Source organism: Cololabis saira, chromosome 21 (genome assembly GCF_033807715.1).
Source record: "Cololabis saira isolate AMF1-May2022 chromosome 21, fColSai1.1, whole genome shotgun sequence".
In the NCBI taxonomy this organism is placed as follows: domain Eukaryota; kingdom Metazoa; phylum Chordata; class Actinopteri; order Beloniformes; family Belonidae; genus Cololabis; species Cololabis saira.
In genome coordinates this window covers 28131605-28158429 of record NC_084607.1, presented here as the reverse complement: position 1 = coordinate 28158429, position 26825 = coordinate 28131605, and the positions used below count along the sequence as shown (strand labels likewise).

General features: G+C 37.9%; 1 protein-coding gene across 10 annotated transcripts in view; it reads right to left on the bottom strand.

Moving 5' to 3' along the window:
* Positions 1 to 6657: 6657 nt before the first annotated feature.
* LOC133421387 (interferon-induced very large GTPase 1-like) overlaps positions 6658 to 26825 on the bottom strand; it is a 63237-nt gene continuing 43069 nt past the window's right edge. For 5 of the 10 annotated variants that reach the window (XM_061710944.1, XM_061710950.1, XM_061710951.1 and 2 more), the window contains 14 exons: positions 26370 to 26401; positions 26015 to 26102; positions 25490 to 25539; positions 24503 to 24575; positions 21707 to 21756; positions 20774 to 20846; positions 18168 to 18199; positions 17813 to 17900; positions 17288 to 17337; positions 16339 to 16411; positions 13542 to 13591; positions 12736 to 12808; positions 12032 to 12069; positions 6658 to 11946 (listed from right to left, as the gene is read on the bottom strand). In XM_061710944.1, the coding sequence (XP_061566928.1) occupies positions 7084 to 11946; positions 12032 to 12069; positions 12736 to 12808; positions 13542 to 13591; positions 16339 to 16411; positions 17288 to 17337; positions 17813 to 17900; positions 18168 to 18199; positions 20774 to 20846; positions 21707 to 21756; positions 24503 to 24575; positions 25490 to 25539; positions 26015 to 26102; positions 26370 to 26401 (5633 nt within the window). In that variant the 3' untranslated portion in view covers positions 6658 to 7083. The remainder of the gene's footprint in view (positions 11947 to 12031; positions 12070 to 12735; positions 12809 to 13541; positions 13592 to 16338; positions 16412 to 17287; positions 17338 to 17812; positions 17901 to 18167; positions 18200 to 20773; positions 20847 to 21706; positions 21757 to 24502; positions 24576 to 25489; positions 25540 to 26014; positions 26103 to 26369; positions 26402 to 26825) is intronic. The other 5 variants (XM_061710953.1, XM_061710946.1, XM_061710949.1 and 2 more) reach the window with 5 other exon arrangements.

The following is a 26825-nucleotide window of genomic DNA, read 5'->3' as shown; positions in this document are numbered from 1 at the left end:
CCGTGCGGGTGCTTTACTCAGTGGTTTTCGCACTATGGCCTCCAGGGGTTTGTGATCTGACTGCACTGTCACGGGTCTGCCGAAGACGTACTGGTGAAATCGTTTGGCAGCAAAGACGATCGCAAGTAGCTCCTTCTCTATCTGAGCATACCTTTTCTCAGTGTCAGTGAGTGCTCGCGATGCATAACAGAGGGGCTGGCCCTCTTGTAGCAGACATGCACCTAGTCCATCTTTTGATGAGTCGGCTTGTAGTGTCAGTGGCTTTTTATGATCATAATACCGCAGCACAGGAGCCTGTGTGAGGGCCATCTTTAAAGTCTCTAGCGCTGCGCTGTGGTGCGGGCACCACTGCCACACTGCATCTTTCTTGAGCAGCTGTCTGAGGGGTGCTGTCAGAGAGGCCTCACTTGGTATGTACTGCGCTAAGAATTTCGTCATTCCCAGCAGGCGTTGGAGGCTCTGTTTGTCCTCTGGGGACGGCATGTCGATGATTGCCTTGATTTTTGCATCATCAGCTCTCTGTCCTGCTGATGTGATTATGTGTCCCATGTATTTCACAGTGTCCACTTTGTACTGGATTTTGTCCTTATTTAATTTCACATTCGCTGCCTTTGCTCTCTCCATCACTTTGTGTAGGATTTCATCATGTTCTCGTTCTGATGAAGCAGCAATGATCATGTCGTCTGCAATGACGTGTACACCTGAAATATCACCAAAAGTCTCACAGTTCTTTTGCTGAAACACCTCGCTGGCCGACTTGATCCCAAACGGGAGTCTGAGGAAGCGGTATCGGCCCCACGGCGTGTTGAAGGTGCACAATTTTGAAGATGGCTCGTCTAGCTTGATCTGCCAATATCCATCTTTTTCATCCAGGATGGTGAAGATGGATTTTCCTGCCAGTTTGCTGCGCACATCTTCAGGAGTAGGAATGGAGTAGTGCTGGCGCTTGACAGCCTCATTCAGGTTACAAGGGTCCAAACACACCCTTAGTGAACCGTTTTTCTTTTTTGTAGCGACAAGACTGTTCACCCATTCTGTCGGCACGTTGACAGCCGTTATCACATTTCTTTTCTCTAGGTCCTGTAGTGTGTCTTTTAGTGTGTCCATGATAGAGAGGGGTATGTTTCTGCAGCCATGAATCACAGGTGGGACAGATGGATCAACATGTATGTGATGAACTCCTGGAAACTCACCCAGCCCTGTGAAGACCTCAGAATACCTTTCAATCAGTTCGTTTTTGGTGGATGGAGGTTTTGGTGGCTGCGGCGGTGCTGATGTGATTACATCAACCCTCTTCACCAGCCCCAACTCTGTACACGCTTCTCCACCCAGGATCGCCTTGTCTGTCTGGCTGGTTACATGGAACTCCAAAGTGGCTGTGTGTTTGGCGGTTTTGCATTGCAGAGAAACAGTGCCCCCTGATGGCAGGCGGGCTCCACCAAAAGCAATTAAAACAGTCTTTGTAGGTCGCAGCTGAATGGGACCTGGCAGGCACTTGAAAATGGACATGGGTAACACGCTTGCATCAGCACCTGTGTCAAGCTTGAACTTTATTGGTACACCTCTGATGCTGGCTGTCTCATGCCATTTGCTGTGCTTTGTGTGGCATGCTGCGTCGTCTCCATCACTGCCTACTGAGCCTATGTATAAGGAGTCCACTTCAGTCTCTATATTGTGTACAGTCTTTGCACGATAGTTGCCACTTTTCACACTGTCTGCTCGACATACCTTAGAGAAGTGATTACTTTTCCCACATTTGTGACACACTGCTCCATAAGCTGGACATTGGCGGGGCTCATGCTTTCTTCCACATTTCTGGCAGTTCATCGGTGGTCGTGTCATGGCATTTTTATTCCAGCTGCCTGCACGTTTTTGTCCTTTTGCTTTCTCAATAGCCTCCACTGGAATGTCATGTGTGGCTGGTGTAGCCTGCATCGCCTGTATTTGTGTTTTTGCAAGCTCGGTTGATCTGCATATTTCTAAGGCTCTGTGAAGTGTAAGGCCATTTTCACGCAGCAGTCTTTCCTTCAGACGAGGGTCATTTATGCTGAAGACCAATTTATCCCTCAGCATGTCATCTTCACTTCGGCCAAACTCACAGTCCTTACTTTTATGGCGCAGCTCTGTGATAAATCTGTCCACAGAAATCCCTGAAGACATCACATGTGACCAAAACTGATGCCTTTCAAATACAACATTTTTCCGTGGGCTGCAATAGTCTTTGAATGCTTCAAGTACCTCTTCCATCGTGACGTCATCACCATCTGAGGTAATTGTGAGTGTATTATACACTTCCAACGCATCTTCGCCTATGGTGTGAAGCAGGATCGCTATTTTAACATCCTCTTCCTTGGCTTGCGCACCTGAAGCGACCATGTACAGCCGAAAACGTTGTTCCCATCTGCGCCAGTTTTCAGCGATGTTGCCGGTGAGTATCAGCTGTGACGGCGGCTTGAACTGCTCCATGCTCGCGCTGGGTGGCTGCACGGCTTTAGCTTGCGGTCACGTGCCTGCTAATCCACTGTTAACTTGCACACAGTACCTCGGCTCACTCCGGAACTCCGTCTTCTGACACCATGTTGTAGTCTTGTGTTATATCCAGACTCTGTGACTCTAATTGTGGGTAACTTATGTTATATGAAATAACACACACGGAGGCGAGGCTGCAGTTAACTCTGTTTAGTGTCGCTCAGCTCAACACACAGTTACAACCCAGACCAACATAGTCGAGCACCGAGTGCTCGATCAAATACACCACAAGAATAAAGTCGTAATATTAAGAGAATAAAGTCGTAAAATTATGAGAGTTAAGTCGTAATATTACAAGCAACAGTAGCCTGAACAAGATGTGACCAGTTCAACCTAACAGCAGGCTCGCACAACTCCATCAATGAAAGAGCTACTGAAAAGATCATTGATTGAGAAAACAGCGACTCTGCGGCCACTGAGAAATGTAACGTTAGTTTAACAACTATGCTACACTTGTAGCTGCTGCCCATCACTAATGCTATGTGCCACACAAACAATAATAATAATAAACACGACACATATCAAAGCACGATTAAAGGAATTACGTGGTTACATGCACATTACATGATGAGGCTAAATAAACGTTACTTTACCTGAGCTGACGCAGTCGGTGGAAGTCGTGGCAGCTCGTCAGGCTGAGCTGAGGATGATCCGAACCAGAGCACGACTGGATCCTATTTGATCGAGCACTCGGTGCTCGACTATACGACAAATACGTCTTCTGTTATGACGAATTAATTCGTTATCACGACAAAACGATTTTTGTTATGTCGAGATAATGAATTAAATTAATTCGTTATCACGACAAAACGATTTTTGTTATATCGAGATAACGAAATAATTAATTCGTTATCACGAGATAACAGTGCAAAAAAAAGAAAAAAACAGTGCAAAAATAAAAAAGGGGCATGGCCGTTCTCGGCTTCCGTAGCTCTTAGCTTAAGAATCTCTTTCATTACAGTTTTTCTCAATCGTTTTGGCCTATTTTTCCATTCACAGTTTACTTTTTCAAAACAGCTCACACAAAGCCCTTAACAGAAGCTGAAATAACCAAAACACTTTATGATGTTTGCAGAATGACACCACTTTCTCAAAACTTGTCACACATCCATCAAAACCAAACTTTTCCATCAAAACCTACAATTTTTTTTTGTCGAGATAATGAATTAAATTAATTCGTTATCACGACAAAACGATTTTTGTTATATCGAGATAACGAAATAATTAATTCGTTATTACGAGATAACAGTGCAAAAATAAAAAAGGGGCATGGCCGTTCTCGGCTTCCGTAAAGAGCAACTCTGGGAAACGCGATTTTCTTTCACAGGCTCCTTAAGAAGGTTTGAAAGAAGTCTTTCGCTGTTAAGAGCTACTTACAGTAACTGATCTGGGAAACCGGGCCATTGTATGTCAGGGTGCATTGGTCTCCCAGTTTTTATTTTTTTGGTCACCCAGTTTTTATTTTTTTGTTTGTTACACTTATTTTTCAGTCAAAATGTCAAAGCACTTTGTATTTCATGTACCTGGATGAAAGGTGCTATATAAATACAATTTGATTGATTGATTGATTGATTGATTGATGTCAAAGTGAGCATATATGCTGCTTGTCTCATGTTTTAAAAAGACGCTGTATGCACTTTGGCACCTTTGCCCAAAACAAATTTCCCCTCGGGGATAATAAAGTATATCTCATCTCATCTCTGCTGAGGATGTGTTCAATAGGCATGCCTAGAGCCCTAATGCAGTGGGAAAAAACAAGGACCAAAGTCTACTAAGGGTGTCACCTCGTGGCGGGAATAGAAACGACATGTAAAACACCCTTATAAATGAAATACATAAATGTTGTTCATGTTCTATTGGGAATACGATTTTGGTTTATTAGATTTGCAAATCATTGCCCTGTTTTTGTATTTGTGAATGTCCCCGTTGTGGGACAATAAAGATTGTTTAAAATAACAATCTTATGTTATTTACATTTTCACAGCATCCCAACTTCATTCAGACAACAACAAAAACATGTTTATAGCACCTTCCCAGTACAGGAACCACTCAGGTTGCTTTCACAACGCAGGCAGCTTTCTCTCACCTTACACACACACAGCATGGGATTGAATCATTTCAGAAAATAAAGCATAAAAGTTTCTGTCATGTTTACAGCTGCAGCTTTGATGACCTCCAAAAGTCAGACAGACACTTCGGGGAAGATCCAGGAAAGTTTGGTATTCTTCTGGAGGAGGACGAGGTTTCCAACCAAAAAGAGGAGGCCTCTTTGCTGAGGCTGCTGTTTACAGTTTTTCACAATTGTTTAAACACATTTATTGGAACATCAGACACAATGTGCACAACCTGAAACCCATTTTTCAGGTGGCTAAACCAATCCTGCTGAACTCCAAGCACATTTACTGCTCTAAACTCACATTCCCATTCCATACCACACATTTCTCACAGCACTACACACAATTCCCAATACCCTGCACACTCTTCCTGAATTCCCTCTCTTGCTGTTCACACAGAACACACAGTCAATCACATTTCTAAACTCCAAAGGCGGTTGTGCAACATGCAATCAGCAATTTGCCATTGAATTCATATTCATTGATGAAGCGGGGTTCAACCTTGTAAAAAGAAGGCACCGAGGGAAGAATATCATCGGTCAGCGTGCCGTCACAGAGGTCCCTGGCCAACATGGAGGAACATAACAATGTGTGCTGCCATCAATCACCACGGCGTCCTCCATCACCATGCCACCCTTGGCCCCTACAAGACCACACTTCTTCAAGCATTCCTGGACCAGCTCTACAGTATCATTGTCCAGCCAGACCAGATAGAGGACACAGAGGTGGTCAGGTTCGTTGTTATCTGGGACAATGTCAGTTTCCACCGGGCTGCTCTGGTCCGTGAGTGGTTCAGGGTCCATCCAGAAGTTGATGTGCTATATCTCCCTCCATACTCTCCCTTCCTCAACCCAATTGAGGAGTTTTTCTCTGCCTGGAGATGGAAGGTATACGAGAGAAATCCTCAGACACGGATCCCACTGCTGCAGGCCATGGAGGACGCATGTGGCGATGTCACTGCTGAGGCCTGTCAAGGCTTCATGCGGTGTTATAGGAGATTCTTCCCCCGCTGCTCGGCCAGGGAGAACATCGCCTGCGACGTGGATGAGGTCCTGTGGCCAGCCAGGGATGAAAGGCAGGATGCAGCCTAATACTTTTGTTCTGTTTCTATTTTCTGTCAAGTTTTCATCCACAGCTTGCTGTGATGTCCAGTGGACTGCACATTTTGAGTCCAAATACTGTACTGTAAAAATATTATTTGTTGTTACAGTAAAGAATCGTGTGTTGTTTTCTATTTGAGTAGCCTATACATAAGAATACTATATGGTGATATATTACATCCAACAGCTGAAAGTGTAACACTGAACATACAAATGCATGATTCTACTGAGGCATTCATATAGTGTTTTCCATTCATACTATAGTGTCTTCCATTTTGCACATCAGTGTTCAGTGGGTGCTTAGAAATGTCTACTCAAATGATGTATGTGTTTGGCATTTGAGAAGGAAATACCATTTAGTGAAGAGTTAACACTGTTTTGAGGGTAGAGTGTGCTTTTGCAAGAGAAGTGTAGGATTTTGCATTTTGTGTGTGAGTTTTGTAATTTGTGTTTAGAGTTTTGAGAAAGTGAGGTAGTCTATCAGGAAATGTGTTTAAACAATTGTGAAAAACTGTAAAACTATATTTGTTTATACAGACCCAAAAGTATTAACTTCTGCACCCTGAAATTCTATACAGAAATTAATTGATTAAAACAGTCTGTGGTCTACAGCTGTGAAACCAGTCCTGCTTTGATATCATCACCAAACCAGCTGAATCTGACAACAAACACCTTCTGCTCCTGAACTGATCAGATCAATATCCCAGTTCCTGACTTGATGCTGTTTTCTGACGATAAAGGGTTTGTCAAATATTCTTTTAAAAGTTTGTGTGTTTACACTAAGATTCACACTTCTTTGGATGTTCATGAGAGTTTAATGAGACAAAGGAAACATGACACAATATTTAAACGAAGAATTGGATAACTGAATATAACAATAACTTGAGAAGATTAATACATTTTTAAGGACTAAATGTTAAAACTCATGGAACATGTATAAACATCAAAAAAGTTTGTTGCTGCTCAATCACAGGTTTCTTTACAGTAATTAAGCTGATAAAAAACAAAATTTCAAATAAATGTAATTTTTCTGAAGTCATGTAATCAGACAGATGCAACTAGAAACATCAAGTACAATCTGACACTTATCTAAGCTGATTTGATTTCTGTCAAATAAAGTAAATCAGAGACATTTTCAACATTTGCTCAGTATTCTGAACTATTCAATATTTATTTCACACCCAAACAAACCTACAATCTAAATGCCATGCTTGATCACATTTTCATGTTGAAATAAAGCTAAAAGAGAAAACAGAATAAAGAAATAAAAAGTCATGGCTAACATTAATTTTCCTTTCCTTTTCCTTTTTCTTCTTTTTTTAATGACACGTGCAGTTTCCTCACAACCTGAACATTTCATCAAGACTTTCAATAGCTTCATCTTTACTGCAGTTTCTCCAATCACCAGGAATCTTTCCACTGCCCTGGAATTTCAACTCATAGTGGTCTTCCAGGTCCTTCTGAAAGCGACACACAAACCATTTCCAGTATGTCAGCTTGGATTCATCAGCAGTAATCCTCCATGATGCAAACCTCTCCCCTGCGGTTGGATACTGTTTATAAGGAACCCTCTCGTCTTTATCATGCCTGGGGTAGAAACGTCTGTCACTCACAACTAATGTGGTGCAGAAATCAATGACCAGATTCACTGTGCCTCTTCCGTGCCATCCTTGAACTCCATTAGGTCGATGAAAAGGTGCACTGTGTTTGTCCTTTTCTTTGTCCTTAATGTGGTCTGCGACTGAGTTGGTGCAAACAGCTGCACAGAAGGGACAACGTTCCCAGCAGCAGTTACACAGCTGTTCAATGAGGATTTCATCAGGTTTCTGTCTGAACTCTGTCACTTCCTCCAGAGAGAGTTGCTTCATCTCCTTGATGGATTTAAGAGCTTTCTCAGTCTCTTCTTTAAGAAAGTCAAAATTGTTTATGTCACTGAAGTTTTGACAACTGATGGTATCAAGTGTCAGTTTATTGTCCAGTAATCTGGAAAATTCCTCCACCCACATTTCTATGTCTCCTTTCTTGATCTTGACTTTCTCTGTTGCTTCAAATAAAGATTGACTGACAAGTTTATCAATGTCATCCACATTCTTCTGGAGTTTTTTCAGGGATTCATCTTTGTGCTCTGTGAAGATGTATTTCTTTACTTCTTCTTTTATGAAATCCTCCACTTGTTTCCTTGGATTTGTGATGTAGGTGATGAACTTACTGAAGTCTTCTTTCTCTGCTAGTGACTTCAACACATGCTTCTCCAGGTCCAGTCTGTTTCCAGTGAATGCTGGGAAGTTAGATCTCATATCTCCAGCAAGATGGATGGCAGTCGTGTTACAGGCGGCCTCAACAGCAGAAACCTTCAGTTTTTCACAGATCATTTCTGCAAAAACCACAGCAGACGAGTTTCCTCTGCAGAAACTCCTGAAAATGTTGTAATATCCGTTTTTCTTGCTGTCCAAATAGGTCAGAGCATCGTTTTTCTCTTTGTATGTCTTGTGAGATTTTAAAATGCAGCTTTCTGCCTTGTCAAAGACATACAGACACAGATCCACTGTAAACTCCTTCTGAAGTTGAAATTTCTTCTCTGCATTAAATTCTGTCACTGCCTGTTTGACATTGTGGGCCATTTTATGCAGATAAGCTGAACTATAGCCTTGAGTTGCTACAGGCTTACTCTGAATGTACTCCAGGGACTTCTGTTCAACATCATCAATGAGGGATCTGATCAGTTGCTGTTCTTCAAATCCCACTTTTGTTTCTCTTTTGATGACTTTCTCCCATTGTTCTTTGGTATAATTCCAGACCACTTTCATTCTTTTCCCGTAGCTTGTGTCCTCGGTTTTTGTCTCCTCATGTTTGGATTTCTTGGCTTTTTGTTTTTTGTCTGTTGTTCTTTTATCATCTTCCGGCTGTTGGTTTTCATACTCATGGGATTTCGCGTGGGTTATATAATCACAGTAACTCCCAGCTTCTGACAGCTTTTTATATCTCCCACTCGTTTTTGACTCATCAGTGAGGGACCAATCAAATCCAAGAAGCTGAAGAACATGTTTCTGATCTTCTTCCAAGTTGATGTCCTCAATGGGTTTTGTACCTTTAGTAAATTCAGTTACCCAGCCTCCCCAAACTGAGTCAAACTGTTGTTTCAGTTCTTCTTCATCTTTTGCCTTGCCTTTCAACTGGTGAGCGAGCTCTTTGCTCTTCTGCAGCAGATTGTTCTCATAGTCTGTCGTCTTCTTATCAAGATTCTTCCTAGCTTTATTCTGCTGGATAACTTCATCCAGTTTTCTTTTGACTCCACTCACATGCTCGTCATGAAACTCCTTTATTTTTATTTCAAATCGGACTTGCCACTGAGCCAAGATTTCTTTGTCTACATCGTTGTCAAAGAAGACAGCCATGTTTTTGGTTATTTCACCAAATCTTTTGCTCATTTCTTTTGAAAGATAACTGAGTTCAACCTTGTCAATTTGTCCCTTTTCAACTTTGGGATAAAGCTGATTCTCAATGGTGAGCATCTCGGTCCTCAGGTCCCAGGTCCAGTTCCCATACTGGACCTCAAGTCTTCTATACGTTGCAATTTCTTGTGCATTTTTGAAACTAAACACAAAGTGTTCGTTCATCAGGGCGGTCCACAGGTCCTTGACTTTGCTGCTGAAATGTGAGAGAGTGATCCCTGCAGACGCTGAAGCTTTGGACAGGATGAAGTTCTTCAGTTCTTGGACACTCTCACTGTAATCTGGATTTACAGGAGCCATTGGTGGACTTCCCTCCCACAGCTGGGCAAAGTATTTCACATCATTTTGAATGTCAAATTTAATGACATCATTGAAGCACTCAGCATCACACACTTCCTCTTTGGCAGCGAGTTGAGCCATCTTGTCCAGTTTTTCCTGCAACCGTCTCCTTCCGTCCATGTTTTTCTCTGCAGCTGCAATACTTGTAACATTCTGGTGAACAAACACACAGCTTGGAGAAAGGTTCACTTTCTTCATCCTCATGAAAGCCTGAACAACAATCTGCAGGACATCTTGCATCTCAGCTGGATTCTCACCATAGATGTTGATCAGTGTCAAGTTTCCCAGACCAACAACAAACGTTGCCAGTTCATTGTCGTGTTTAAGAGTGGTGTCACCTTCCAGCTCAAGAGCACGAAGTCCTTCAGTGTCCACAACTAGAATGTAGTCTTCCTTGATTTCCTCTGACAGTTTGACCAGCTGCATGTAGGCACCCCTGGTGCACCTGCCAGCACTCACTGCAAACTGCAACCCAAACATGGCATTCAGCATTGTTGACTTTCCACTGCTTTGTACCCCCAAAACTGACAAGACGAAAACTCTCTGGTCTCCCAGTTTGTTGATGACTTCCTGTACAACACTAGAGATCCACGTTAAAGGCACGTGACCTGCATCTCCATCCATCAGCTCCATCGGGTGTCCTGATATCATCAGATCTGCAGCCAGTTCAGGGTATTTATCCCATTCAGTCTTTGACCTCTGTGTTTGTTTCTCCTGAGATTTGTGAGCTTCATAGATCTGTCCCATCTCTCTGAAGATGTGCTCCAAACCAAACGTTGCTGATTGAAGCTTTTTTGACAACTGTTCAAGCTCAGTTTGCTTTTTCTTTAGCAGAGCTGTCTTGTCATGCTTGTTTTTTAAAGCCAGGACCTCAGACCACTTTTGATCATATTCTTGGAGAATTAAAGAGAGATCATCTGTGGAAAGGGCATCTATTTGGATCTGAGTCCATTTTAGGTAAAACGCTTTGACTTCTGGTGACAAACTCATGAGGTTTTTAGTGATTGACTCTATCAGTTTTCTACAGGAAACAGCACGTTGTTCTTCCCGCAGCTTCTTCAGACGCTTTTCCCTCTGGCTCTTTTCTTTCTCAATGTTTCCTTTGAGGTGATACAGTTCTTTGTTTATTTTGGACCAATCATGCCAAAGCTGGCCTTGACAAGGAAGAAGATCATCTTTGATCCTGGAAACATCCATTCCCTGAGTCAGCTTTGATATTTCCATGGCAGCAGATTTCCCTGCTTGGCAAACTGGGTCATTTTCATCCACTCTGACTCCAGAAACCTCAGCTATTGATTCAAGCTGGAAGGATGTACGTGGTCCAGACAAAACCTTTCCAATAATCTGTTTCAGCTCTTCACAAACATCAGACTGGTTTCTGTCTTTCAGGCCCAGTTTGTATTTTTGTGGTTTCATCTTAGTTACATCAAAGTCATCATCATCAACGAGGACAACTAGAGGTTTTTCAGATTTGTAAAGGGTCGATATGACTGCACTACTTTCGTTTTTTTTCAGGGTTGGCACAAGAACAACAATAACTGAAGACATTTTGATCAGTATTTCACGTTGTTTGTCAATCGATAGAGAATCTCCATGAAGATTACAGAAAGCAATGCAGTCTGTGAAGGAATCATCTGGTTTTCCAGCAGGACAGTACCAAGCAATCTCTGCTACACCGTCCATCAGATGACGAGTTTTGGTGCTGCCTGGACAGTTTCGATGGAAGAACGTGTTGTGACGTTCATTGATCAGCGTGTTCATGAGCTGAGATTTAGACTGAGACAATGAACCCAGACGGAGAAATGTCACCATGGGAATGTTGGCTTTGCAGATTGGCATGCTCTTCATGATGACAGTGTTTGAATCATCTCTGATCTTCCATGTTTTATTTATTTGTCTGAAGGCCCACAGAGGACACTCAATATCTGGTCCAGCAGGGTCAGGAACAAGTAAAGGTAGAGCGTACTGGCATTGTGACAACTTTGTGATCATGTTCTGCTTAAGGAAGCTGTCTGAACAGTGAAATACTGCCATCTGAACATCCATTGGATGAACATGAGACTGCTTTGACTGATCTCTCACAACGGTGCTAAAAAGAGCATCTGAATCACTGTCATCTGTGTCATCACTGTCAGAAACCTGAACAGACTGGGACTGGTTCACCTCAGAACTGTCTTTCCGTACAGGGATGTATCTGGCTCTGTAATCTAACATCATCAACTTCTGAAGGAAAGTTTGGGCCAGATCTTTCTCAGATGTGTCATTGCTCTGTTTCACAGATGGACATATTTTAGCAAGATCTGCTGGTGAAAACTTGTGTTGATATCTGTCCAGAAGATGAAGTCTGCTGAGCACTTCTTCAAACTCTGTTCTTTGTGTCTTTTTGTTTTCTTCAGAAATGTTTCTTGGTCGCTGTAAAAATATTAAAAACCTTTATCCTCTCTTTTATGTGAGAATAATATGGCATCAGAAACATTATTTGAACAAAATATCTTACCTTCTTCTCATTTCCACACAGACCGCCATCCAAGGTACCTGCCAACCAGGAATAAAAGATCTGTGTTATGTGGGATTATTGGCAGCAGTGTAAAGGTTTCAGGTGCATCCTCACCTACTTCTAAGGTGCATGGATAGAAGAAGGAAAGATGCCCTTTTAATGTTGAAGAGAGTTCTTTACGAAGGCAAAATAAATAGTATTAAGGATGGATGTTTTGAAGGCCTGACTGAAGTAGAGTTAACTTCTCATAGTCAGACTACCACACAAATGCAGCTGAGGGGGAGATAAACCCTGCATACACATGTTGAACTGATCTAAACTGGTATGGAATAAACCAGAACATAAAAAAGCATGAAATGAAAAGAGTTGTGAGTCTCTCACCATTTGTCATTGTTCAAAGTTGCAGCTGCCAACTAAAACCAAGATTTATCTGTAGTTTTGAGGCTTAACTGGTCAACCAGAATTAAATAGCCTAAAGCTAACAAGCTGAAGGAGAGGACTGTCTCTGACTATCATGACAGAGTCTGACTTACTGTCATCAGTAAATAAATAAAGTCTTAAAAACCTAAATGTTGATCACATCAACATACAATGGTCACTATATAATACCCTGAGTGTTATTACACAGGACTGCTGAAAATGAACATTACTTTACAGTTTCTTAATCTTATAGTAATAATGTTATTGGATGTTTGCAGTGTTACCTTTCTCCTTTGTTTCACACGGATCAGACATGATCTCAGACTTCTTCTCCGAGTGTTCAGCATCACCAGGTTCCTTCAGATAATCACAGTAAGAATTTAAAAAAGATTTTGATTAGATTTTGCTTTAATTTACAGTTTACAAAAGGTCAATTTCACTTTCCTTTACTGCTGTTAGCATATGTTTTATGTAATAATGTAATATAATAAAATAATTTATCAAGTGAACAACTAGAGGTTGGGATTTAAATATGGTTAGTAATAATCGGGCTAAAGAAATAAAAAAAACAGCAAAAAAACACGTCGGACCGGCCATTCAGTTCCTTTCAACATGTTTTACAAAACTGTAAACGGTTGAAGAAAATGACTGACTGACAAATCATCATTCTGTCACAATATTCAAACCACTGTGTTCCATTGCTTTAATTTCTGTAAACATTTGGAAAAATAAAAAAACTTTTATTGCAATTTTTTTCCCCTTTGCTTCTATATATATATATATATATATATATATATATATATATATATATATATGTGTGTGTGTGTGTGTGTGTGTGTGTGTGTGTGTGTGTGTGTGTGTGTGTGTGTGTGTGTGTGTGTCCTGCTTCATTCTGTCAGGATGCTTCAGTTTGAACATCAAACAAAGTTTTCTCATCTTGTTATTTGAGTTTCACCAACGTGATCTTTTCCATATCACAATTCCTCCTCTCTTCTTTCTTCTCTTTTTTACGTTACACATTTTTTCCAGTGTTTTGTTGCATTCTTACATTTTCCTCAATAAATAAAAAGATGATGACTGGAAAGCTTACTTTTATCTTGGTTTCAGCTGCAGTCTCCATCTTTCCATCTGCAGGATGATCTGAGAAAAAAGAGTATTGAACAGTTCAAAACATGACAATTTGATACAACAAAGCATCCCAGATAGACTATGTCTGCTTTTGTTCTTTCTCATATTTCTTAACATCAACCTCATCCGTCTTCAGTATATCTGCCCAGGTCTCATGACAACACATCACCTGATCACTGTTTGACACCAGTCAGGTGACGCTCAGCAAAGATGCTCAGATTTCTTGAAAAGGATTGGAATCTCAGTGCCACTAATCTGGACTGTTTAATAATAATAAATCTTTATTTCTAAAGCAGTTTTCACACATAAAAATGTAGCACAAAGTGCTTAAATACTTAAAAATAAAACAAACTAAAAAACAGAACCCCCCCCATCCTGGAAGGCGATGCTCCAGTGTTACCATTCTCCTTTGTGTCACATGGACCAGACATTATCTCAGATTCTTCTGCTTTGTTGTCTTCATTCTGCTCTGAGGTTGCTCTGTATTTTAAGTTATCCTCAACAATGAAGAGTGATTAAATATAAAAAATATTACTTTTCATTTTGTATTCATTCTGATGCAATATGTAGTTAAATCGGGATCTAAATGTGTAGAACTTTCCAGTGAAGTTATTGCTTTATATAAGTGAGAGATGGTACAATTGTTCTCTTGTTTACTGTGATCATCTCTGATCTCCATTCTGTATGTGGAGCATGTGCAGTTCGCCAGAGCGCAGAGGTCTTAGGGGTTTAAAAGGTTTAAAAGTTAAAAGTTAATTTTGGTTTTCATTGTAAAAATTGGCTTGTTGGTGAGCAATATAAACTAGCGTCGCTTGTGTTTCCAGTGAAGGAAATGTCACATGAAGAATTGTATAATTTTTGTAGTTTTCACAAATTTTGTTTCGTGTTTGTTTTGCAGGTTTACAACCTAACTAATAACGGTAGTGTGTGAATGTTATTCTGTGTGTGTGTGGCAACATTTAAAAGAAAGAGTTGTATCCGCCTTACCTGTCCTGACGACCCCTCCAGAGGGGAGTTTATTAAACTATAGTAGTAGTTTGGTCAAATCTGGACAAAACGGATTGATCATGTTCTTTATCAATGGAGGTTTAAACTGTTTAAACTGTTTTTTGCATTTAGTTTAATAATAAATATAAAACTAAATAAAGTTTGCTGTGTTGCAGAACTGGTAAGATCAATACATTTTCATAACGTTTACATTAATTCATTGTAATTAGGGATGTCCCGATACCCTTTTTTTCACACCGAGTACGAGTACGAGTATTTTAATTTGTGTACTCGCCGATACCGAGTACCGATCCGATACTTCTACCACAAAAATAACTAGGCTAAAAATGCAATGAAAAATGCAATGAATTGGAAGACAGGTTTTATTTGCAACAGAAATTCAATTTTAAACAAAACTCGGTCAGCTAGGCTACATTGAGCTGTTACTTTTCTTTTATCCCTTTTATCCACGTACGCGTCAATCTCATGACATCACTGAGTGATTCTTTGGGAAAAATGTTTGTTTTTGCATGTTTTGTCACATTTACACAGACTCAAACACACACAGAGTTTCTATGAGTTCATGGGCTTGTTCTAGTTCTGCCTGGTTAAAAAAGAAAAGTACAAAGGCTTGAAATTTTGTGCTACTTGTTTTGTGCTACTTGTTTTGTGCTACTAATTTATTTTTTTTATTCTGTTATTATTTATTAAAGTACTTGAATTTACTTTAAGATTAATTTAATTTAATCTAGCTATTCTTTATTTTTTATTTATTTTATTGTTTTAATTTGCCTGAAGATGATTATTTTGTACTTCAGACGTTACTCAACAGTTACTCAGTACTTGAGTAGTTTTTTCACCAAGTACTTTTTTACTTTTACTCAAGTAATTATTTGGATGACTACTTTATACTTCTACTTGAGTCATATTATTCTGAAGTAACAGAAGTTCACCTCAGAACTGTCTTTCCCTACAGGGATGTATCTGGCTCTGTAATCTAACATCATCAACTTCTGAAGGAAAGTTTGGGCCAGATCTTTCTCAGATGTGTCATTGCTCTGTTTCACAGATGGACATATTTTAGCAAGATCTGCTGGTGAAAACTTCTTTTCATATGTTCAGGAATAAAAGATCTGTGTTATGTGGGATTATTGGCAGCAGTGTAAAGGTTTCAGGTGCATCCTCACCTACTTCTAAGGTGCATGGATAGAAGATGGAAAGATGCCCTTTTAATGTTGAAGAGAGTTCTTTACGAAGGCAAAATAAATAGTATTAAGGATGGATGTTTTGAAGGCCTGAACTAACTAGAGTTAACTTCTCATAGTCAGACTACCACACAAATGCAGCTGAGGGGGAGATAAACCCTGCATACACATGTTGAACTGATCTAAACTGCTATGGAATAAACCAGAACATAAAAAAGCATGAAATGAAAAGAGTTGTGAGTCTCTCACCATTTGTCATTGTTCAAAGTTGCAGCTGCCAACTAAAACCAAGATTTATCTGTAGTTTTGAGGCTTAACTGGTCAACCAGAATAGCCTAAAGCTAACAAGCTGAAGGAGAGGACCGTCTCTGACTATCATGACAGAGTCTGACTTACTGTCATCAGTAAATAAATAAAGTCTTAAAAACCTAAATGTTGATCACATCAACATACAATGGTCACTATATAATACCCTGAGTGTTATTACACAGGACTGCTGAAAATGAACATTACTTTACAGTTTCTTAATCTTATAGTAATAATGTTATTGGATGTTTGCAGTGTTACCTTTCTCATTTGTTTCACACGGATCAGACTTGATCTCAGACTTCTTCTCCGAGTGTTCAGCATCACCAGGTTCCTTCAGATAATCACAGTAAGAATTTAAAAAATTAGATTTTGCTTTAATTTACAGTTTACAAAGGTCAATTTCACTTTCCTTTACTGTTGTGAGCATATGTTTTATGTAATAATGTAATATAATAAAATAATTTATCAAGTGAACAACTAGAGGTTGGGATTTAAATATGGTTAGTAATAATCGGGCTAAAGAAATAAAAAACACAGCAAAAAAACACGTCGGACCGGCCATTCAGTTCCTTTCAACATGTTTTACAAAACTGTAAACAGTTGAAGAAAATGACTGACTGACAAATCATCATTATGTCACAATATTCAAACCACTGTGTTGCATTGCTTTAATTTCTGTAAACATTTGGAAAAATAAAAAAACTTTTATTGCAATTTTTTTCCCCTTTGCTTCTACGCTTAAAACTGCTCAACAAACGCAGTCAGAGAACAAAAACATTAAACTGGAGAGGCACTTTAATCTACTTAATTATATTCTATATATAATTATATATAAGTACTATATTACTTATTATATTATATATTATATATATATATATATATATATATATATATATATATATATATATATATATATATATGTGTGTGTGTGTGTGTGTGTGTGTGTGTGTGTGTGTGTGTGTGTGTGTGTGTGTGTGTGTCCTGCTTCATTCTGTCAGGATACTTCAGTTTGAACAGCAAACACAGCTTTCTCATCTTGTTATTTGAGTTTCACCAACGTGATCTTTTCCATATCACAATTCCTCCTCTCTTCTTTCTGTTCTTTTTACGTTACACATTTTTCCAGTGTTTTGTTGGCCTTGCTACATTTTTCTGCATTCCTACATTTTCCTCAATAAACAAATAAAAAGATGACTGGAAAGCTCACTTTTATCTTGGTTTCAGCTGCAGCCTCCATCTTTCCATCTGCAGGATGATCTGAGAAAAAAGAGGATTGAACAGTTAAATACATGACAATTTGATACAACAAAGCATCCTAGATATCTGCTTTGTTCTTTCTCATATTTCTTGACATCAACGTCATCCGTCTTCAGTATATCTGCCCAGGTCTCATGACGACTCATCACCTGATCACTGTTTGACACCAGTCAGGTGACGCTCAGCCAAAGATGCTCAGGTCTCTTGAAAATGATATGAATCTCAGTGCCACTAACCTGGACTGTTTAATAATAATACATCTTTATTTCTAAAGCAGTTTTCACACATAAAAATGTAGAACAAAGGGCTTTACATATTTAAAAATGACACAACTAAAAAACAGGAGAAAAACAAGAGAAAATCAGTGGTTCAACTACAGAGTTCACTTTAATTTCAGTGTCAGAGTTTGAGGAAGTGATCAGCTGAATTATAATATATAAAATCAGTCTGATGACCAATATTTCTAAAATATTACCTTTGTCACTGTTTGCAGCTGATGCAGACTTGCTTTCCATTCCCTGTTCTGTGTTTTTATCTGAGTGTTGAACATCATGAGGATCAATCTGAAAAAAATGTAAAAAAAAATTTCAAGTTACATTTAATGAGATCATAAGTTTTTAACTGTGTGAGCTGATGTTGTTGAGTGTTGAGCTAATCAAGAGTATGATTCATGAAATAAGAGCTGAAGATGAAACAAGAAATGATCACAGAAAAAGAAAAATATCTTAAATTAAAAAGGTCTGAGTTGTAGATCGATTCTCAACAAAAGTATTGGTATCCTCAGAGCTCTGTGAGGAGATTTAATAGACAAGAGAAACTCCTGTTCTCACCTCGGTGTCAGCTGCACGCTCCTCTGTCTGGTCTGCGAGAAAACAGAACACACATACCATCAGCTATGAAGCTGCACAGCAAAATCGGGACTCTTAATTCAACTCCCAGTGTGTTAATTTTAACACTTTTTATGAGTTTATATAATTCTCATAGATTTTGAGTTTAATTTACACTTTGCAAAGTGATTTTAACTCTCTAATAGTGTTACATTTTGACAAACCTGGTGTTGTTTTATGACACCACATAAGTGCACTTTTAACTCAAAATGATTTTATTCCCTTTCACTCTGAGTGTTAATTTTGAACATACAGTGTTATTTTATGACACATGGAAGTGTATTTTTAACCCTAAACGTGTGTTGTTAGTCATTTTGTTTTACAGTACATTAAAAGTGCATTCTATGTTTACTACAATAACGTACATCACAAAATCTGAAAATTATTGTCGTCACTTCCAAGGCTACAGAAAGTTATCCTGAGTTCAAATGTGTTGAACAGCAATAGTGAAAAGTAAAATCATTCAAACATAAATCTATTTTTTTCTTCTTAATTCAAAAATAAATAAGTAACTTAACAGCACCACATAAATTAGCACAATAAGATCAGGCACAAGTTAAAGGAGCATGAGGCAGGATTGAGGCAGGATTTATGAAAAGAAATTCGTATACGTTTTAAGTTTTCTAGTAATAATGTCAGATGAAGCGTTCCAAACCAAAAAGAATGAGCCCTCTAGCGTATCTGTCCGTTGCCTTGAACAGGCTGTGTGCTGCAAAATGTGCTGCAATTCTGGGCCCGAATTTCCGGCGCTGTCCTGCGGATGTGACGTCATGCACGTTCTCCCCGTTCTCCTGTGCCGGCTTCGCTGTTGGCTGCAGTACCCCCGACGGCCCTCGTGGCGAAGGGTGGCGCTATCGAATCTCATTTCTTAAAAGGAGCCTCATGCTCCTTTAAACAATTACAAAGAAAATATTGGCACAATATATTGACTCATCTGCACCATAGGCACTTTGTAAATCAAAGGGCCCATTAAGCACAAGACCATCTACTTTAACAACATCATCGTCATTACTTTCAAATAATTTGTAAGCATGGAAATGTTCATTGAAATAGATAACACCATTAACAACAATTATTTCTATTCTGCAAAACGCAGGTATGTCATGTTCAATCTCACTGCAAATATCAGTCCTTCCGTGTACTCTGTCCCACTGATTGTAACCCAGTTAGTTGCATGGATGTCTAGTGATACAGACTCAACATGCAAAGCTCGTGCCAACATATCTCCATAGTCCTCATTGTCCACATTAATAGATTCCATTGGTCCATACTCAATACATTTGACTGTGATGTTGAATGATCTAAAGGAGAGGTGTCTAAACAAATATAACATAATGTGACAGGCCTGAAATGTAGCATTTAATGGTGGCCCAGACGCTGGTTAAAAATCGAACCCGAGCCCACATTTCCAAACTGTTTTTGCAATTAGATAGATCTTTCTTTTTAAAATATTTTTTGATAAATCTGTTCCAGTAGTCAAAGCAGAGACATGACATCTTAACTGATATTCGTGAAAAGGAAAAGCCCTGAACATTCATTACAACTGAGCTGGGTATAATAAATAAAAGAGGATCAGGATCAGGTTACAAAAGATAAAAGTAATTGTATAATATGTAAAAACCAATAGAGTTAGATTATAAAGCAATAAAACACAAGTCTCAAAAACATAGCTATTGTCAAGAGATTAAATATTATAATTATTGCCTTATGCCAAAGGGGTTTTTTCATAGCCAATTCTAAAATGATGATTTTGCTATGAATAACAGAGAAATGTACCTACCTGCATTAGGAATTCCGTCATGTACTGTCAGACATAAATCTGGACTGGTCTCTATCAGTTCAGAGATGTCTTCCTCAACTACTGTGTTAGTTTCATCAAAAGCGTCAAGTTGGGTAGCAGAATAAAATATCTGTGTTATGTGGGATTATTAGCAGCAGTGTAAAGGTTTCAGGTACAGCCTCACCTACTTCTAAGGTGCATGGATAGAAAAGAAAAGATGCTCTTTTAATGTTGAAGACAGTTCTTTACGAAGGCAAAATAAATAGTATTAAGGATGTTTTGAAGGCCTGACTGAAGTAGAGTTAACTTCTCATAGTCAGACTACCACACAAATGCAGCTGAGGGGGAGATAAACCCTGCATACACATGTTGAACTGATCTAAACTGCTATGGAATAAACCAGAACATAAAAAAGCATGAAATGAAAAGAGTTGTGAGTCTCTCACCATTTGTCATTGTTCAAAGTTGCAGCTGCCAACTAAAACCAAGATTTATCTGTAGTTTTGAGGCTTAACTGGTCAACCAGAATTAAATAGCCTAAAGCTAACAAGCTGAAGGAGAGGACTGTCTCTGACTATCATGACAGAGTATGACTTACTGTCATCAGTAAATAAATAAAGTCTTAAAAACCTAAATGTTGATCACATCAACATACAATGGTCACTATATAATACCCTGAGTGTTATTACACAGGACTGCTGAAAATGAACATTATTTTACAGTTTCTTAATCTTATAGTAATAATGTTATTGGATGTTTGCAGTGTTACCTTTCTCCTTTGTTTCACACGGATCAGACTTGATCTCAGACTTCTTCTCCGAGTGTTCAGCATCACCAGTTTCCTTCAGATAATCACAGTAAGAATTTAAAAAATTAGATTTTGCTTTAATTTACAGTTTACAAAGGTCAATTTCACTCTCCTTTACTGTTGTGAGCATATGTTTTATGTAATAATGTAATATAATAAAATAATTTATCAAGTGAACAACTAGAGGTTGGGATTTAAATATGGTTAGTAATAATCGGGCTAAAGAAATAAAAAACACAGCAAAAAAACACGTCGGACCGGCCATTCAGTTCCTTTCAACATGTTTTACAAAACTGTAAACGGTTGAAGAAAATGACTGACTGACAAATCATCATTCTGTCACAATATTCAAACCACTGTGTTGCATTGCTTTAATTTCTGTAAACATTTGGAAAAATAAAAAAACTTTTATTGCAATTTTTTTCCCCTTTGCTTCTACGCTTAAAACTGCTCAACAAACCCAGTCAGAGAACAAAAACATTAAACTGGAGAGGCACTTTAATCTACTTAATTATATTCTATATATAATTATATATAAGTACTATATTACTTATTATATTATATATATATATATATATATATATATATATATATATATATATATATATATGTGTGTGTGTGTGTGTGTGTGTGTGTGTGTGTGTGTGTGTGTGTGTGTGTGTGTGTGTGTGTGTGTGTGTGTGTGTGTCCTGCTTCATTCTGTCAGGATGCTTCAGTTTGAACATCAAACACAGTTTTCTCATCTTGTTATTTGAGTTTCACCAATGTGATCTTTTCCATATCACAATTCCTCCTCTCTTCTTTCTTCTCTTTTTTACGTTACACATTTTTTCCAGTGTTTTGTTGCATTCTTACATTTTCCTCAATAAATAAAAAGATGACTGGAAAGCTTACTTTTATCTTGGTTTCAGCTGCAGTCTCCATCTTTCCATCTGCAGGATGATCTGAGAAAAAAGAGGATTGAACAGTTCAATACATGACAATTTGATACAACAAAGCATCCCAGATAGACTATGTCTGCTTTTGTTCTTTCTCATATTTCTTAACATCAACCTCATCCGTCTTCAGTATATCTGCCCAGGTCTCATGACAACACATCACCTGATCACTGTTTGACACCAGTCAGGTGACGCTCAGCCAAAGATGCTCAGGTCTCTTGAAAAGGATTTGAATCTCAGTGCCACTAACCTGGACTGTTAATAATAATAGATCTTTATTTCTAAAGCAGTTTTCACACATAAAAATGTAGCACAAAGTGCTTAAATACTTAAAAATAAAACAAACTAAAAAACAGAACCCCTCCACCCTGGAAGGCGATGCTCCAGTGTTACCGTTCTCCTTTGTGTCACATGGACCACACATTATCTCAGATTCTTCTGCTTTGTTGTCTTCATTCTGCTCTGAGGTTGCTCTGTATTTTAAGTTATCCTCAACAATGAAGAGTGATTAAATATAAAAAATATTACTTTTCATTTTGTATTCATTCTGATGCAATATGTAGTTAAATCGGGATCTAAATGTGTAGAACTTTCCAGTGAAGTTATTGCTTTATATAAGTGAGAGATGGTACGATTGTTCTCTTGTTTACTGTGATCATCTCTGATCTCCATTCTGTATGTGGAGCATGTGCAGTTCGCCAGAGCGCAGAGGTCTTAGGGGTTTAAAAGGTTTAAAAGTTAAAAGTTAATTTTGGTTTTCATTGTACAAATTGGCTTGTTGGTGAGCAATATAAACTAGCGTCGCTTGTGTTTCCAGTGAAGGAAATGTCACATGAAGAATTGTATAATTTTTGTAGTTTTCACAAATTTTGTTTCGTGTTTGTTTTGCAGGTTTACAACCTAACTAATAACGGTAGTGTGTGAATGTTATTCTGTGTGTGTGTGGCAACATTTAAAAGAAAGAGTTGTATCCGCCTTACCTGTCCTGACGACCCCTCCAGAGGGGAGTTTATTAAACTATAGTAGTAGTTTGGTCAAATCTGGACAAAACGGATTGATCATGTTCTTTATCAATGGAGGTTTAAACTGTTTAAACTGTTTTTTGCATTTAGTTTAATAATAAATATAAAACTAAATAAAGTTTGCTGTGTTGCAGAACTGGTAAGATCAATACATTTTCATAACGTTTACATTAATTCATTGTAATTAGGGATGTCCCGATACCCTTTTTTTCACACCGAGTACGAGTACGAGTATTTTAATTTGTGTACTCGCCGATACCGAGTACCGATCCGATACTTCTACCACAAAAATAACTAGGCTAAAAATGCAATGAAAAATGCAATGAATTGGAAGACAGGTTTTATTTGCAACAGAAATTCAATTTTAAACAAAACTCGGTCAGCTAGGCTACATTGAGCTGTTACTTTTCTTTTATCCCTTTTATCCACGTACGCGTCAATCTCATGACATCACTGAGTGATTCTTTGGGAAAAATGTTTGTTTTTGCATGTTTTGTCACATTTACACAGACTCAAACACACACAGAGTTTCTATGAGTTCATGGGCTTGTTCTAGTTCTGCCTGGTTAAAAAAGAAAAGTACAAAGGCTTGAAATTTTGGGCTACTTGTTTTGTGCTACTTGTTTTGTGCTACTAATTTATTTTTTTTATTCTGTTATTATTTATTAAAGTACTTGAATTTACTTTAAGATGAATTTAATTTAATCTAGCTATTCTTTATTTTTTATTTATTTTATTGTTTTAATTTGCCTGAAGATGATTATTTTGTACTTCAGACGTTACTCAACAGTTACTCAGTACTTGAGTAGTTTTTTCACCAAGTACTTTTTTACTTTTACTCAAGTAATTATTTGGATGACTACTTTTTACTTCTACTTGAGTCATATTATTCTGAAGTAACAGAAGTTCCCCTCAGAACTGTCTTTCCCTACAGGGATGTATCTGGCTCTGTAATCTAACATCATCAACTTCTGAAGGAAAGTTTGGGCCAGATCTTTCTCAGATGTGTCATTGCTCTGTTTCACAGATGGACATATTTTAGCCAGATCTGCTGGTGAAAACTTCTTTTCATATCTTCAGGAATAAAAGATCTGTGTTATGTGGGATTATTGGCAGCAGTGTAAAGGTTTCAGGTGCATCCTCACCTACTTCTAAGGTGCATGGATAGAAGAAGGAAAGATGCCCTTTTAATGTTGAAGAGAGTTCTTTACGAAGGCAAAATAAATAGTATTAAGGATGGATGTTTTGAAGGCCTGAACTAACTAGAATTAACTTCTCATAGTCAGACTACCACACAAATGCAGCTGAGGGGGAGATAAACCCTGCATACACATGTTGAACTGATCTAAACTGCTATGGAATAAACCAGAACATAAAAAAGCATGAAATGAAAAGAATTGTGAGTCTCTCACCATTTGTCATTGTTCAAAGTTGCAGCTGCCAACTAAAACCAAGATTTATCTGAAGTTTTGAGGCTTAACTGGTCAACCAGAATAGCCTAAAGCTAACAAGCTGAAGGAGAGGACTGTCTCTGACTATCATGACAGAGTCTGACTTACTGTCATCAGTAAATAAATAAAGTCTTAAAAACCTAAATGTTGATCACATCAACATACAATGGTCACTATATAATACCCTGAGTGTTATTACACAGGACTGCTGAAAATGAACATTATTTTACAGTTTCTTAATCTTATAGTAATAATGTTATTGGATGTTTGCAGTGTTACCTTTCTCCTTTGTTTCACACGGATCAGACTTGATCTCAGACTTCTTCTCCGAGTGTTCAGCATCACCAGGTTCCTTCAGATAATCACAGTAAGAATTTAAAAAATTAGATTTTGCTTTAATTTACAGTTTACAAAGGTCAATTTCACTCTCCTTTACTGTTGTGAGCATATGTTTTATGTAATAATGTAATATAATAAAATAATTTATCAAGTGAACAACTAGAGGTTGGGATTTAAATATGGTTAGTAATAATCGGGCTAAAGAAATAAAAAACACAGCAAAAAAACACGTCGGACCGGCCATTCAGTTCCTTTCAACATGTTTTACAAAACTGTAAACGGTTGAAGAAAATGACTGACTGACAAATCATCATTATGTCACAATATTCAAACCACTGTGTTGCATTGCTTTAATTTCTGTAAACATTTGGAAAAATAAAAAAACTTTTATTGCAATTTTTTTCCCCTTTGCTTCTACGCTTAAAACTGCTCAACAAACCCAGTCAGAGAACAAAAACATTAAACTGGACAGAACCTTTAATCTACTTAATTATATTCTATATATAATTATATATAAGTACTATATTACTTATTATATTATATATTATATATATATATATATATATATATATATATATATATATATATATATATATATATATGTGTGTGTGTGTGTGTGTGTGTGTGTGTGTGTGTGTGTGTGTGTGTGTGTGTGTGTGTGTGTGTGTGTGTGTGTGTGTGTGTGTGTGTGTGTGTGTGTCCTGCTTCATTCTGTCAGGATACTTCAGTTTGAACAGCAAACACAGTTTTCTCATCTTGTTATTTGAGTTTCACCAACATGATCTTTTCCATATCACAATTCCTCCTCTCTTCTTTCTGCTCTTTTTACGTTACACATTTTTCCAGTGTTTTGTTGGCCTTGCTACATTTTTCTGCATTCCTACATTTTCCTCAATAAACAAATAAAAAGATGACTGGAAAGCTCACTTTTATCTTGGTTTCAGCTGCAGCCTCCATCTTTCCATCTGCAGGATGATCTGAGAAAAAAGAGGATTGAACAGTTAAATACATGACAATTTGATACAACAAAGCATCCTAGATATCTGCTTTGTTCTTTCTCATATTTCTTGACATCAACGTCATCCCTCTTCAGTATATCTGCCCAGGTCTCATGACGACTCATCACCTGATCACTGTTTGACACCAGTCAGGTGACGCTCAGCCAAAGATGCTCAGGTCTCTTGAAAATGATATGAATCTCAGTGCCACTAACCTGGACTGTTTAATAATAATACATCTTTATTTCTAAAGCAGTTTTCACACATAAAAATGTAGAACAAAGGGCTTTACATATTTAAAAATGACACAACTAAAAAACAGGAGAAAAACAAGAGAAAATCAGTGGTTCAACTACAGAGTTCACTTTAATTTCAGTGTCAGAGTTTGAGGAAGTGATCAGCTGAATTATAATATATAAAATCAGTCTGATGACCAATATTTCTAAAATATTACCTTTGTCACTGTTTGCAGCTGATGCAGACTTGCTTTCAATTCCCTGTTCTGTGTTTTTATCTGAGTGTTGAACATCATGAGGATCAATCTGAAAAAAATTTTAAAAAAAATTTCAAGTTACATTTAATGAGATCATAAGTTTTTAACTGTGTGAGCTGATGTTGTTGAGTGTTGAGCTAATCAAGAGTATGATTCATGAAATAAGAGCTGAAGATGAAACAAGAAATGATCACAGAAAAAGAAAAATATCTTAAATTAAAAAGGTCTGAGTTGTAGATCGATTCTCAACAAAAGTATTGGTATCCTCAGAGCTCTGTGAGGAGATTTAATAGACAAGAGAAACTCCTGTTCTCACCTCGGTGTCAGCTGCACGCTCCTCCGTCTGGTCTGCGAGAAAACAGAACACACATACCATCAGCTATGAAGCTGCACAGCAAAATCGGGACTCTTAATTCAACTCCCAGTGTGTTAATTTTAACACTTTTTATGAGTTTATATAATTCTCATAGATTTTGAGTTTAATTTACACTTTGCAAAGTGATTTTAACTCTCTAATAGTGTTACATTTTGACAAACCTGGTGTTGTTTTATGACACCACATAAGTGCACTTTTAACTCAAAATTATTTTATTCCCTTTCACTCTGAGTGTTAATTTTGAACATACAGTGTTATTTTATGACACATGGAAGTGTATTTTTAACCCTAAACGTGTGTTGTTAGTCATTTTGTTTTACAGTACATTAAAAGTGCATTCTATGTTTACTACACTAACATACATCACAAAATCTGAAAATGATTGTAGTCACTTCC